Consider the following 16120-nt stretch of genomic DNA (forward strand, 5'->3'; position numbering starts at 1 on the left):
CTTGAAATTAGGTCTCCTTTCATGTATAACCAGGGTCCCAGACTGTTGGGAGGGCCTGAACAGGACAGCTCCTCGGTGCCAGGGGCCTGGGCCAACATGCTCCAAAGGAAACCTTGCCTCAGTCCCTGTCTGAGAAAGACACTAGGGTTATTCCGTGTCATTCAGGCAAAAATATGAAAGGGGTGGGCTTAGTTGGCCAGGCGGGTGAGAAGCTTGCAGTGTCGAGGTAAACCCAGCAGAGAGCATGGGAGGAACTGGTAACCAAGTCTGGGTGTCAGACTGTTTCCAGAGCCTACACAAGCCGACTCCTAGGCTCTGGGGCCAACATGCTCCCCTGATGATTTTACAACTGGCCCCCGGATAGCTCCCCCGGATAATATTGAGTTTTGGGTCTGGCATCCAGTCTACTGGTGACCAGGATAATCATGACAGACGACATTGACCATTTTATGATGGCAGTCTCACAAAGCATCGACATTTGGTTGAATAGGAAATGGTCAAAGCTGCCTAGAAGACTGCTTTCTAATCACTTGTTCTTAACGTTGTTCTTAACTTCTTGTTAACGATGTTTCATGTATGCAACTCTTAACATAGTTACATCATACATGCTTTTTGGATGTTATTTTTTTTTCAAAATTGAGTTGCTGTCTTATTTAGCCACGCATATCCAATCTTTCTCTCATTAATCTTTGATATCGTGCCATTGAAACTCCTACTGCCATAGCGCTACTTACACTTCATTTTGGATCATCCATTGACTCCATTGATAACGTTACATGACGTTAGTAAACGTTGAAAAGAGGCAAGGCATGGCGCTGCAACGTGAGCTACAAGAGCTCGCGGGTCCTCGGGAAACGTTCCAAACGTTCTCAAGAGGTTCCGTGAAGCTTCTTTTTCTAAACGTTTGTCGTAGAATAATAGGTCTCAGCTTTAATGGGTTTGGGAAAGTATCACTTCTTAAGTGCACTTTCTCAGAGCGACCAGCTATCGCTGGGATAATCTAGGAACATCTAATCATCGCGAAGTGTTGAGAACTTCTTCTCTGAGCTACAGAAGAGAGAAAATATCGACATACGGTGGCCTTACCGGGATATGCAGTGTACTTACGGAGTTGTTCAAGGGCTCTCAAAATGGCGGATAGGCGTCATTTGCAATCGCACGCACTTCACCGTGGAAATCCATCGCTCACTAATGGTTTGAACCTCTTCATGTATCAACATCCCGTAAAGTATAAGTACAGAACTGATACTAGCTCCCAGAAGCCATGATTCTGATAAGAAGAACCAAAGAAAGATTCAAACTTATAAGACGATTACTCTCTAACGTAGGACTGCGGATCAACCCAGAAAAATGCATGTCTCCAAACTTTTCATTTAAAATTTGTGAACTTTCTATTCGTGTATTCCTTGAATATCTTCATCATTTCCGTGGACAACCCTGCCCCTTCCATTTTTAAGACTTAAGGTTTCGTTGCGGCGTGCTACATGCACAGTGCATCTCACTCTGCGAACTGTCTACTCTCATGGAGTCAAGCAGCGTCACCTAGCAGAGCACCAAGTACTCCACCTGTCCGGTATGGATCGTGTTTTCTCATTTGAAAGCAAGGTATCTGTGACATAAATTAGAGCTGGGTGTTGCTGTTCAAGATCATTTAGCACTTGTTCAAGTTGTGCTTGTAATCACAGCAAATCCCTTCATTCAGTAAGAACACTAGTATAGTACCTGTAACACAGTTCCGCTGTTGTCCGCTAGAGGAAGCTAGATTTCTCAATTAGCACCTGTTGTGTTCACCGAGTGTGCTGTACCAAGAACGTAAACAGTGAATCAACTGGGATGGTGCGCCACGCACGGTAGGGTAGCCTGTGCAAACTTAATACTACTTTCAGACACATGATACCTACACCACTCTACCATATACCCGATTTCTCTTAGCAAAGTGAAGATATTTTGACACACGTTTCAAGCAAAAGCAGCTAGAAGTATGGCGGCTCATAGCTAGAAGTATATAAGCGGAACAAACAAATATTAAGATGCAGAAGTTAAAAAAAAAAAACTCGTTTCATGTCGGTGGGGAAAACAATAAAATCAGAGAAGCAGAACAAACATCACCACAACACGTAAAGTGTCGATTATCATGATGATTAAGTTAATCAAACTTCCTGTCTTTGAGTATGACACCAAATATGATGGATAGAGCGATTCTATACTTGTTAATCTTGATAACAGAAGATGAATTGTTCTTCTTCCCTACTTATCCAGTGAACCTTGAGGATCTAAGTTTACACAGGTTTGGTCGGGCGCTTCGCTGTTTATCTTATTTCAATTAGACAAACAAAGTGTGGACGGAACTGGAAGTCAACACCTGGGCACAGACGCAGTGACCCAGCTCAGAGTACCGTATGTCCTCGGTGTTTTCTTACTGTTTTCGCGTTTAGAATGTTCCGCCCCAGCACCAATAAATACACGCTTACGTAGTTTATTTTCGTGTGAGAGAAATATGCCTGGCGTACCGTGTAGCTAACATTTGAATCGGAGTAATTTACTCTTTGAAGTTTATGCCGAGTCGCAACTCACACACCTATGTCCCGACGCCTCCTTGTCCTAACGTAGGTGTGACACCAAATGATGGCCCAACAAAACAGAAAAATTTGGTCTCGGTGCCAGGTGTCAGCAATTGCGTTTTAAAAATCTTATTTCTTTGTTTGTTCCACATAACCTGTAACAACCTTAAGGCGTAATACCATTTTTACAAGCTGCATAATACCGGACTGTTACGTTCGATCCACTCACATCGGGATAAACCCTCATTCTGCGAGGCGTGGATCTAATCAAATACGGGACCTCCGGCTTTTTTAGTCCCACCACAGAAGACATTCTGCTAAAGTGGGTGTAGAGATGTTCTGGATTTTATACTGACGATAAACAGCATAAATATGATTACATGAATGTTGTTTATGTTATATCTAAGTATAAGATGACAGATACTCACTCTAATTGTAAGTAGACGCCTGTCATATCAGAGATGCCGTTCTCGATGTAAATTGTAGGCGAATCACCAGGCGAAGATGGCAGTAGGACGAAACTTTCCTCTCACTAAAGTCGCTCAGCAGGTGTACGTGTGTGACACGTCGTGGCGGAGCGTAGAGGTCCTACAACATTTGTCGTTTACGACAGCGAGTTGAGTGTATTCTTAAGACAGTCGTGCGTTTGTCGTACGAAATTCTGCAGTCTTGTTATGGTCGTCGTAGACTCTTGTCCACGGTCTGTACTGTCGTGTCCTGGCTGAAAATCCTAACACAAGAAATCGCTGATATGACTCAGCGTGGAATAGATAACTAGTTTTTCTAGTAGAGGAATGCGGCACGAGACGCCCCGGGCGCGGAATCATACCTAGTTTGTGATCCACCCGTATTGAAGACCGCTTCCGCTGGTTTAGTGGAATTTTCTATCTGGGATGCGGGAGTATCGGGTTCGCCGGTGTGTCCTCGGTGACGGTGTTTAAAGAAGGATGGATCTCATGGAAACTTGATATCTTCCTACTAATCAGACCCCTACAGATAAGGACAGGTGGTTGCCTCGTTCTCCTGTTTCAGACTATCATCACATGTTCGCACGCCTTGTGCGTGCCTGTCATTGCGTACCTCTTGAAGGAGAACGCATGTGTTAAGACAGGCGTCTGAACACATGCAGTACGGGATTAGACAGATCTTACAGAAGTCATTTCGACATGTAGGCAAGCATCCTTTTCATGTAGATTTGGTGCACGGACAAGTTTGACCACACTTCGTCACTTTGGCGTAAAGTAATTGCATTTGAAACACTGTGAAAAATAAACGATGTGGAGGATGTGAGTCATAATAACTACATCCGAGAATCTACACAGAACAAAGCAAGACTAGCTGAATACTAGCTGTGTGTGTGTCTGCATGTGCGTGCGAGCATGCTTGCGCGCTTGTGTGTGTGTGTGCGTGCGTGAGTGTGTTGACAGAAGTAAATACCTTTTTTTCTCTGACGCTTTGGACCAAGTCATAAGTCGTAATGACAGGACAGACACTGTATTTGACTGGGGAAAGTACAGAGGCAACGATTGAATTATGGGTATCAACGATGAATAAGAACGCAGGAATGAAAATCAGTGGTTTTTGGACAAAGCTGGTCATGAAAACAATCAAAACACCACGTCAGCATACTGGGATGTCCGAAACAAACTTTCTGTCGAGCACTTAAACCTAAAAGCTGATCCATTGTTGCAGTAAACTGGGAGCTCAGAGACTAGTGTCATCTAGCGACAAACAGCAAAATTACATTGTGTATCTCCCACGGTGTTATTGTTAACTGGTAAATCTGTATTAGGAATTTAGGGATTCACTTGTAATCGGTGCTCTCGATATGGTGTGTACTTCAAACGGGCCAACACTACAGCATAAACATCCTATGTGTCATGTGATGTTTTGTATATTTTCTCCCTTACCCTCCTGTTTCTTTCTTGCATGCTTTCCAAAATGGTTTTCAGACACCCAGAAACCTTTTTGCCACCTTTACCCTTATACGAAAAATCAGTAACATTAAAAATAAAGTTGTAAAATATTCTAAGGAGGGTCAGTTTTCTTTGTAATAAAATGGACGATATAGATCTCAGAAGAACCTAACTAATCTAATTCAATTTAATTCTTTCAGTACCTACAAGAATGTTAAGCAAGACAAACATGTTGACACACAGTTCAGTGACTTCACCACAAAGTTTACACACAAAACTCTTTCAGGAAAACAACACAGTCATGGTGCTTTGGACACTTTTATTACACAAGTTTTACAATGTGTCAGCTTGACCTGTAACTAAATTGGTGTACAATGCAGTTCAATGACCAGGGCACTTTGATAATGGCACTTCACTTCTAGTGGCTCACGCTCCATAAGTCTTTGTCGACCTTAAGGTCGTTCTGATGTAAATTATGGCATGTATGGCGTTGGATCAAAGTTTTGGCTCTATGGTATACAGTATATAGTACACTGAAAGTATATCTGACTAATATCTCGAAGCTCTTTGTGGAAAAACACCAAATGTTGGCCATTATTTCCATTTCTGTGCGCAAGAGATGCAGAGAGGACCGTCCAATGTTATGTGCTGTTTGTCTTGGTCATGAATTTTAATGAGTCTGCCGTATTTGGTAGCTGAGGACACTTCTTAAGGCCATTTTCTGATTGGCCGATGGCTGGCTAGTAGCCACACCCACAATTGCTGCTGAGTCTAGCTGGTTTGGCAATGTAAATCTTGACCTAATGTATATTAAAGGCCACAGGACGGCTCTGTGGGAGAGAATGATATGAATGATATACCCTACAAAGCATTTCACTGGCTTTCCTTGTCATCGGACCACACATCCTGCACAGGAGACAAGTGCCCAAACTTGTGGTTGATGTTACTGCAGACTGTAGTGCTATAAACTCCTTTTCCACTGAATTCTAATCTGTTCGAGTTCTTTGTTGATTGCCTTGACTTCAGGAGTGTCCCTGATGTTTGTAGATCTTGTTCCTTTTCCAAGTCAGGTGGGTCAGGATAAAGATCATCACCTGTGAAAGAAAAGCCACTGTTACTCCAGATGTGCAAAAATCGGTGGCAAGGTGGTCTGTGATTAGGTTTGTTGACTTAGAATAATCTAAAGGTTCCGGGATCAGATCCCTAGCAGGCCCCGATGTTGCGTCCTTGGGAAAGGCACACTTCATCTTCTCTTCATTCAACTGAGGTGAAAATGAGTACCTAGGGACGTCCTCACTTCAGGGGGGACAAAGCCAGCGGCCTCATGCTTGAGGAAAGCCTCGTCAACACCTCTAGCATGTAAAAGATCCTACCACAGTAAGGGTGAGAGTAGGGGTCTATCTTAGTGGATCAAACCTTACATTATAGTCTTACACAGCTTGTAGCCGCCTTGTAGCTACAGTAAAGGCTGCTTACCATTTATGCAAAACAAACAAACCTAGCCTGTGTTATGCAATCTCTCACTGGCTGGGGTGTTATATGGGCCAGTGAATGTTGGCAAACAGGCCACTATAGCCTGTATACTAGAGTGTACGACAGCACCTTTAAAGTTTAAGTATGTAATCCTAAATATACATACACAGTTGGTACACCAATGCACCCTTAAGCCCAAAATTAGGCGCACAGCTTTGGGTGCACAAAGTTAGTAAGTACCTATATATTCTCTACCAGGCTCCATGGATAAATACTAGAAATAGACCAAGTAGAGGGGATACTAGTAGTCAGTTGGCCATAGGGTCCAATAGGCTCTGTGGGTCACCTATTGGACCTTATGCCATAGCCATACGACTCCCCAAATTACTACCAGCATTCCCTCTATTTCTAGTCCAGCGATCCGCAGAGCCTGCTAAAGGCTAATAAGCACCCATAATTTCCAGTTCTGATACTAATAAATACCAGTCTATGATAACTACCATGGTACATGGCAACTGATGAACGAAGGGACCTACAAGACTAACTCCAACTCAACTTTGCCAAGGCAAAGTTCTTACCAGGTAACACAGTCATGCCTCCATCGCTAACAGTGATCCTCACAGGTAACCACCTCTCACAACCCTCCAGCCCTCTCTCCTGGCTGAAGCGGTGCAGTTCGTTAAGGTGGGGTAACCGGGACATGCGGGAGAGCTCGTACACTTGTGGGGGCGGGATCCAGTGTTCCTCTCTGCGGAACTTCTGAAGAATCTCTGATGGACTCAGCCACTGATGAAGAAAACAATCAAAATTCATTTTCTCTGTTCTTCTATTTTTGAAGGAAAATAATGGAGATGGCCGGCAAGATGAAAATGAAACAGAAATCGAAGGAGGTTATATAACGTTAACCTCCTTGAGATATCCTATAATGATACATTTTGTATATTCCAAACATGAGTCACAAAGTCAGCATTCTAGGCTGGTTAAAGTGTCTCTCTGTGCCTTTGAAGTGTCTTTGATGAAGATTTAAATAAAAGTTCAAGAGGGGCAGTTCCAAATGGAGTGTTACCCAACTGTTGAACTCTACGGTACCCTACTTTACTCTTTTATCAATGCATGAGGGTCAGTATGGGGGGTCCTGACAACGATTTACGCTGAATTCAGGAGAACCCCCTACGTATTACGCTAAATCAAGGAAGGCAATTACGCTAAATTTCGTCACCTTGCTACGATTTACGTAGATAAGATGGTTTTCCCTACGAATTACGGCAAATCAAATAGGCTGCCTATGCCTTACGTAAAAGAGCATGCAGACCCTCATGCATTGTTACAACAATCTACAGACCAATTGGCGTCTTATTCACTTTGTGTTCTATCAAACTCATACCATGATGTGTAGGTGGTATTGTACACATGTGATAGGTCAGTTCCTAGTCACATCATATTAATCAAATAAACAAATCTCAAGATGCAATGTGATTGGTCTGGTCCTAACCAATCAAAGAACGTATAAATGTGCTACTCTATTTGGCCCACTCTATTTTCAAACTCACCTGTGCCTTCACCATCTCCCTCTTATCGTGTGTAGTCTGTGGTATTCTGTCCAGGCAGCACATGTAGAAAATAGTGTCATATCGTCTCCTGAAGTTGGCTGTCGGTGTCAGCCAGTTGGACCATTCGTGCAGGGACCAAACATCGGGAACACATCTGTGCTCCTGACACAACCTGAGAAATTCCTGGCCGTCCGAGTCTACCCGTGTCCTCCACTCGTCTAGAGAAGATTGAGACAAGGTTGTGTTGTTGTCGGGAACGTTCCACGGCCGGGTTAAGAGGATTCCAGACTCCTCAAAAGTCTCGCGGATCGCGCAGATTCTGTACCCAACATCGTTTGGGACCAGGGAAGCTTGCTTGGCTGTCAGCATTGGCGACCTGCCCTGTACGTTTCTTATACCCGTCAGAGAATCAAAGTTCCCCAACCCTGAGTTATCAAAGATGTCCATCCATTCGTTAGAGAAGTCTGAATCATCTACAATACCGCCTGGGAAGACTTTTGCGTTCGGCATGAAACCGCTTTTCCCGCTTCTCTGCAGCATGAGGACGCGGTAGTCAAATCGACTCGGAACGTCGTCTGCTATCCTAGCCATGGCGCCATTTTTAGCCCCTGCAGTCAAAATTAAGGTGGCTGCTTCTCGCCAATACTTTGAAAGAGGCCTAAAGGTCATCTTTATTTATCAAGTGTGGCTTATAACCATCCCAAATTCTCTTTAAACATGGAGAAACTTTGACAAAAGATGCTCTTTCCAAAGACTCCCGGGTCACCAGCTGAGCTGAAAGGTCAAATAAACTGCATTGTGGGTAAACCAGACTGTTTCATTACCGATGGAGGGGTGTTTCAGTTTTAACCAAGTGTATGAATATATATCATAACATGTTGCATATATATCACTCAAAATAATGGTTTATTGGCTCAATGTAATAACCACATACTTATGATGATATTGATTTTTTTCGAATCAAGCTGTGTCAATATCCCATGTAACGTTATGATATGACTGTCATGTGTACTCAAAAATAACTAGACTTTTATAACGTTGATATATTATAATAATATGATAAAAGCAGTACCAGCCAGTCAGAAAATGGGTCCTACATGTATAGAAACTGTTGATATTGATTGCCATTTCTTGATGACATGCCCGAGCGAAAAACGACAAAAAATTATATCAATGCAGATACGTTAACGTCACTGTCATGTGACAGGCGAGTGCAACATTACCCACTCAACACTACCCACGTACACACATGTAGCTTAGAATCGTATAGATTGTGCTAGATTAATGCAGCTAGCCAGTAGTCTTATACAACGCATATCCTTATATTGTACTTGTTACAATTGTCATAGAAGTAGACTTTGACTTCTGTTTAACCTTTGCGATGGACTTTGCTCTTGGCTGTGACGCAAGAGTCTGGAGAGAAAAATGGGGTGTTCCCTGGACGTAAGTGCGCGATTCTTTCCACAATTTGTCCCAAACTATGGAGGTTTGTTAGCCTCTAATAGGTTCCATCATGTTACTGGAAACAGGTAGACATTTAGCCAAACCGACGGATAACACACAATGGTTAGCCAGCCAAAAACTACAGTACGTGTTCCTGAAGGGAATAAACATTAGTGTTTCGTGGGATTGTAAAGATCCGCGGCAACTTTCGCTCTGAGTGAGTGAGGTTTAAGATATGAGAAATATGAGAACTTTATTGCACGACACTTGTACATGGTACAATGTATGGCAACAACTATTACACAAAGTACAAAATATAACATTGACGTTAAACTATTTCGACCGGCTAAATTCCGATGCCCACCATTGTTATGGCTTGTAGCATATAGTGGTTACAGTAACTGGAGGACATTGGTACATGAAAATCCGATCATCTGATATCAAGTAGGGTATGTTGCAAAGTCACAAATGGTTCTACCATTATTCAGTGCCAACTTGGCAAATCCTTACTATACACGGTGCACATTTGTAAACACTTTAGAGACGTATCCGTAAATGTCTATTGTAAACAATTATAGTCTGATTAACATACCCTATGCCCTCAGGTGACCTGTTGTATTCCAACCCGGTACTCTTTGACTATCCTTCTTATGGGAGTCATCACCCACTTCTTCACCCTGCGTTCAAACTTCAGCATCATCGTTGTTGCCATGGTGAAATATTCCCCCAAACACATAGACAACAGCTCGGGCGAGCATGAGTGTTACGTTAACACGTCACACGATAAATACACAGAAGTACACGAAAGCATGGCGGCTACTTTGTTAGGATCTAAAGGGTACAATGAGACAAACTTAGAGTGGCAGGAAAATTCTACAGCACATACAACTCAGGTAAGTTGTTGTTGTTGATGTCATTTTGATTTGCCCATTATTGCAAATTGAAGCCTCTATCCCTATATATGCATCATACTCATCAGTCTAGGAATCAATGTTTCCAAAGTGGTTATCTTGTATAATTCAAGACGCCATACCAATCATGAACAAATGTTTTCTATTTTGGGAATGTAAAATATGCAAATATTCAAATACATTTGTAAGTTATATTTCTAAAGCAATTATTTCTGAACAGAAGCTTTCTTATTGCATTATGACCATCATCACCATCACCATTATCGTTATGGGAGACAATATCGGTATCATCATCTTCATTTTTCTTTCTTTCTTGTATTCATCACACTCATTACTAATTTTAAAAACAATTATTTTCAGGACAAGTTTTCCTGGGACCCCATTACCCAAGGTCGCATCCTCGGCGCCTACTCCTACGGTCATGTCTTCAGTCAGGTGATGGGAGGGTTCCTGGAGGCCAGGTTTGGCGGGAAGAAAGTTCTCGGGCTGAGCATGCTGCTCTCCTCCGTCCTAACTCTGTTCACACCAGTAGCCGCATTTTCCGGAGAATGGTGGCTGTTTGTCGTACGGGTCCTTGTTGGCTTTGTGCAGGTACTAAGTACAAGATGTACGTTACTCTCGCGAAACGGAAAAGTTGTTTATCACACTATTGAACACAGAAAGAGGTGTAACGGACGAATAATATAGTCTTCAGCACATGAAACAGAAAACGTAACAGAATTCAGTTGACCTGTAGATAAGTACATGTTACGTTAGATAGACCAAAGAGCGAAAAATTTCATTGTCCCAGTGAAAAAGGGACATAGCACCTACTAGTTATGTCAATCACCACGTATTATCCAAAATCTACATAGCGTTACCAAACACTAGTGAAACCTGGAAACTGTATGTTGACAAATTCCATGCCATCATCAACGCCATCAAAAACACAAGTCAACCTTATTACGATGGTGATAAATACATATCATTTCTTCTTCCCAGGGTGTTGTATACCCAAGCACGTTTGGCATGCTGTCCAGATGGGCTCCTCCAGCGGAGAGAAGCAGTCTTCTCACCATAGCCTCTCTTGGTAAAGTGACAAGTAGACAATCGATATAAATGTCTATAGATAATATAAATGTCTAGCCTTACATTGTAAAGAAAAGGCATCAGAGACGATGTTCGGTGACCGTCTGTCACCTTCCTCAGGGCAATAGTAACTGGTTTTACATCGCACTGCAGCTAGGCGTCGCTGCTAACAATGCCGTCCCAAACGTGATCGCGAAGTATCATGTCATACTACGGTATGCGGTCCCAAACGTTATTGTCATTCAGGTACATGCAGTGTGGAACAAAACTAGTCCGCACTGCCCAGAAGAAGGCAATAGACAGTCACCAAGACGTCGGCTGTGGCGTACATATTCATGGTTGCCATGTATTGTAAGCTGTAGATTAGCAAACACATATACTGCTTTCTTATTGACCAAAAGTGTTGACACCAGCAAATAAGACACTACATATCACAGTAGTCTCTGTTATTCTCAAAATATCTGTACAAGAAGATGATATTTCAAAGGTACAGTTACTTACGATACAGTAACGTTGATGTAACATTTCTTTCTTTTATCCAGGGGAAACTTTTGGAGTCTTTATCGGTTTCTCTTTAACAGCGTATCTCATTGTGCAGTGTGGATGGGCAGTAACCCTGTACATCACTGGTAGGTCAAGTTGATACCTCATTGAGCATCCGCTAAACTTTGTAAAACAACATACTCCGTGTGTTGCAAAAGTTACCGTGTTGAAGACAATATAAGGAACAAAACAAATTAAAGTATGATTGACATAATAGCTATGATTTTTTTTCCGTTTTGTCAGATTGGAATATCTAGCTTTTGATAAGGGCAGTGTATTAAACGGATTTGAGCCAATTGTGCATCCACGTTTATGTATTGTATATTATCATACTTAAGCATGTACTTGTAGTCCTAATGCCAATTATCAGGTCTTACTTGTCAGGTTTTTGCGTTTTATGACCCATGCTTACTATTAAATGCACAGATCATATAAACCATTACCTTATGTTATTCCTAAATTTGCGATATTCGCATGTTCTGATTCCCATATCATGCCAGACATTGATCTTTGTTGTCTAGGTGCTGTCGGTTTGGCGTTTTGCTGTTTGTGGTGTTTATTAGCATTTGACTCGCCTGCCGAACATCCAACCATATCTGTGGCCGAAAGAACATATATCGAGTTCAATTTAGAGGACACGAAAAAGGTGAGCCTTACACGCATACTTGCTTAGCTTGAAATGTGGTTAGATTGTATTATTATCTTTGTACCTCTTACTTCTTTTCCTGCCAAAGAAAACATTTCCTGAGATAACATCGTCCACTCCATGCTGGTTAGAGCAGAAAAGACCTGTGAACGATGGAATGGTGTACCGTATGGCCGTGTATGGTCAGATTTACATCGCGGGATCCAAACAAGTACATATAGGTTTGGCTCTTACAACAGAGACCTGAAGCCATGTAACATCTCTCCACGCAATGATGGAAGGCGCAGACTTAGCACAGAGCTATTGTCAAAATGAGACGTCCGTGTGGCTCATCTGGTAGCTAGCTCCTGGTTTCAAATAGAGACCCAGGTTCAAGTCCCGGGGTCAGGACATCTCGGTTTGGGCAGCAGCCGTCTTTCGGAAGGGTTCTCGTGTTCGAAATGGTCACGGTTCCCGTGTTCGAGGAAGTGCATCAAGCAGGGGAGGAACTAGCGACCCCTCCCTGTAAAAGTATACTCTGCTACCTATCTAACATCGTCACATATCTGATTCTAACGAAAATGCGTATCTTGTTTTGCAAGGGGAGAGACATTCCATGGTTGAAGATGTTGTCGTCACTACACCTGTGGGTACTGATCTATATCCACTGTACGGATAGCTGGGGATTTTACATGATACTTATCTGCCTACCTTTGTACATGGACACAATACTCAACTTTGACATTAATGCGGTACGTAGTACTTTCTTATCGTGTAATGTCACTACCTCACACTAACACGTTCACCCTCCATGAATATGGGACTGCTCTTGAACATTGAACTGTATTCTGAACCTTTGATCTGTCTATTGAAAATTTTAAACAGTTCTGGATGTTCACAAGTCCGTATTTGATATTGATCACGGGAACAACAGTTGTGGTTGCATGGTTTTGATGGCCTGCTCTCGCTACGCTCGGTGGTTTATTCGCTGGTTATTGGAACCGAACATGTCACTATGTACACCTCTGAGCGGTTCAAAAGAACGTATTTTACCATTATATTGTAGCTCAGAAATATTTGTGCCAATCACGTTGTGTAATACATCTACCTGTGATAAGATGCAACTAGTTTAAATGGTGTGCATGGTCTTGTTTTAACATATTATCATAGACTGCTTTTCTGTACATCTCTCAGAATGGTGGTTTGTCTGCGGTGCCGTACCTGGCTCTGATGGCGACGAGGATTCTGTCAAGTCTCACGATCGATGCGCTCATCAAGCAATCACGTTTTAGAAAGGTCAACATTAGAAAGGCATGTGTTTTAGGTGAGGAAAATTATCATCTCAACAGAAAGAAATACTCTTTACCAGATCGACCATACCCTAAGTGTTCGTCGGGTAGTGTGATTCACAAAATGCTGACTCAAGGTGAGTGAATGGGTCAGGGGACACATATTTTCTGATCACGGACAAGATGATGAAGAACATGGTGAGAGAACTTTGTGTTGATCTTTCTAAAGATCTTGATACTGCCAGTGCAAGAACTTTCACGTTGAAGTAAGCGAAGTTTAAGAATATTCCAGACACAACTAAAACGTCATCTACATGTAATTGCATCGTTCAGTATAGAGTGACCTGACCGAGGCGATCGGCCATTTATGTTCTATAAAGAAAGACTGCAATGATTTATATTAAAATAAGTAAAAAAAAATACGTATTGTGCCAACCTGGCGCATCCCCGTCTTGTAATTAGCCTACGAAAGGGTATGTCACCCCGTAAGGGGCGGTATAACCCCGTCGTGTGTAGACATGTGCGAACATGTCTACATTTGATCACGTCGACCGATGATGATGATGATGATTGTGCCAACACAGGTAAAGTTTCATGCTAATATTTTCAAACTTTACATCATTAATCATAATTTCAACAAGCAGTAAAGATGCGACTTTACCTGCTGTCGCTGTTCTCGCTTTTTTTAAGAAACATGCTGTTAAAACTCGTCCCCTTGCATTTTCAAGCCACCCATTATTTCCTAGTTCCATCGACAACCATTTCCAAAAAGTGAACTTCTGTGTTGGCTGATCTCTTGACACTAACAGTTACAAGAATAACTGGGAATTTATAATGTGACTCGACAGGTCTGGTTGGTGTTGCCGCCTGCCTAGTTGTTGTTGGACACGTGAGATGCGATGCTACAGCAGCTATCGCCCTCCTGTGCCTGGCCATGGCCATGAGAGGGTTGATGGTACCGGGGTTCTATCCCAGCTACACCGACCTCACGTTGGGATTCTCTGGCGTGGCGTTTGGAGTCAGCAACTGTGTATCAAACTGCACAGGATTCATCGTGCCTCTGGTGGTGGGGGTTCTTACCGATGGGAATGTGAGTCTGCTCTACGTTGTAGAAAGGGAGACAGAATGAATATGACCATGACCGGACTTGGAAATCCCATTGGAATCAACAAACATGTGAATTTGTGCCCAGTGACAAAATGCTATCGTATCAAAATTGATAATGTGAAAATTTAAAATTATCTTAATTTTAAATTAAAAACTATCTTGATTTTAAACTAAAATTAAATGATAATGATGATGAAATTGAAATTATCTTAATTTCGAATCAAACATTATCTTGATTTTTTATTTCTAAAAGCTAAAAGTATCTATCTTAAGTTAAAGCTGGAAAATAGGTACAGGTGTAATCCGATTTCGCAGAGAAGCTCACTGTATCAGAAGCTTTCAGTCGTGATATTGTTCAGTCGAAAAAACTATTAAAAAAATAGAAATGGTCTTCTTCATTTTGCACATTTAATGTCTATGTCTGAATCTATATCATATTATCCAACAGCAAACAATAGCAGCCTGGCTGAAAGTGTTCTACATCGGCGCCGCCATCTCCGTTTCCGGATCCGTCATGGCTCTACTGTTCCTCCGGACCGATCCGGTTTCCTGGGCTCAGGACCCGGATGGAGACAACTTGTCCCAGCCAGCACGGGACAACTTGATGAGTGACGTCGGCGGAGGGAGTGAAAGGACAGACGTTGAGGCTGTGTTTCTTTACGAATCTACAGTTTGAAATGAAAAGTGGCCATCGGTGCCTTAGCTGCTATATTGCCTTCTTTGTATCGTTGATATACAAAACTTCAAGTGGGGCCAATAGATCAGCGAAGGCCGGCAATCAGCGACCCAGTACAAAAAGAAATGGCCAGCAAAAGTGTATTGTGAGCCAAAAAAAAGGCCCCAGAGAGCCTGCTATTGAGGCTACAAGTATGGTCAAGATTTTGGCACATTACATACTATCGGGATCGGGCAAACACAGATTAATCATGGTATAAAAAGCAAATGCTCACGAGTTACGCCCAAAAACTGTTTCTTTATTAGTTCAAAAGCCAATGCACATATTTGTCGGTGGCTCTACAACGAAGCTGTAAACTACGCCAAATAGTTACCCCAAATAGCAATTATTCAAGCAACAAGATATGATTTTGGAAACAGACGTTTCAGATAACATCCGTTATCTTTCGCCAGTGACACTAAAGACATCTTGTTGAAGAGCAGGTTTTATATCGTAACTACGAATTAATATGCAGAGTCGATAAAGACAATTTTCACCATCATTTAGTAGTCATTTTAGCAGGTTTATTTTTTGTATGTTCCATTTTTGCAAGGGCGTGATTTGGAAGAGTCAGGTTTTTCATGTGGGAACAGCGCGGGAATGAAACAAGTCACGTTCGCTCGCTCGGACATGTTGCCTTCCTAGTGAGTGCGTGCATCCGTTTTGCAAAGCATCACAACATTTCCAGACAAGCGACCAAACCTGTTGTGTTATCAGGCTCATAAGATACGTGGGCATCGTCGTGGGGGGTTGTTCAATAGTGCAGTGATTAGATCGCGTTTGCTCTTTGTACCACTTAACCTAACATAATTACGTATATAGATTGCTAACTTTGGATGCAATTAAGTTCTATCAGACGCAAAGAGATTGTTTTAATTATACTTGTTGATGGTAAACGTCATGTTAGATTTGTGACGTC

At 42.2% G+C, this 16120-nt stretch overlaps 2 protein-coding genes across 2 annotated transcripts; one reads left to right on the plus strand and one right to left on the minus strand.

The window, feature by feature from the left end:
• Positions 1-5326: 5326 nt before the first annotated feature.
• LOC118418429 (nucleoside diphosphate-linked moiety X motif 19-like) lies at positions 5327-8290 on the minus strand. Its single transcript, XM_035824327.1, has 3 exons — positions 7501-8290; positions 6529-6736; positions 5327-5571 (listed from the first exon to the last, which is right to left on the minus strand). Exons 1-3 carry the CDS (start codon positions 8167-8169, stop codon positions 5351-5353), a joined length of 1098 nt encoding a protein of 365 aa, XP_035680220.1. The 5' UTR covers positions 8170-8290; the 3' UTR covers positions 5327-5350.
• A 591-nt stretch (positions 8291-8881) lies between these two features.
• On the plus strand, positions 8882-15522 carry LOC118417113 (sialin-like). The gene is made up of 10 exons (XM_035822514.1): positions 8882-8943; positions 9549-9836; positions 10215-10445; positions 10836-10923; positions 11465-11551; positions 11987-12111; positions 12693-12842; positions 13285-13414; positions 14228-14469; positions 14935-15522. The coding sequence occupies exons 1-10, from the start codon at positions 8926-8928 to the stop codon at positions 15160-15162; spliced, it is 1587 nt and encodes a 528-aa protein (XP_035678407.1). The 5' UTR covers positions 8882-8925; the 3' UTR covers positions 15163-15522.
• Positions 15523-16120: the final 598 nt, after the last annotated feature.

Source organism: Branchiostoma floridae, chromosome 6, assembly GCF_000003815.2.
Source record: "Branchiostoma floridae strain S238N-H82 chromosome 6, Bfl_VNyyK, whole genome shotgun sequence".
NCBI lineage: Eukaryota > Metazoa > Chordata > Leptocardii > Amphioxiformes > Branchiostomatidae > Branchiostoma > Branchiostoma floridae.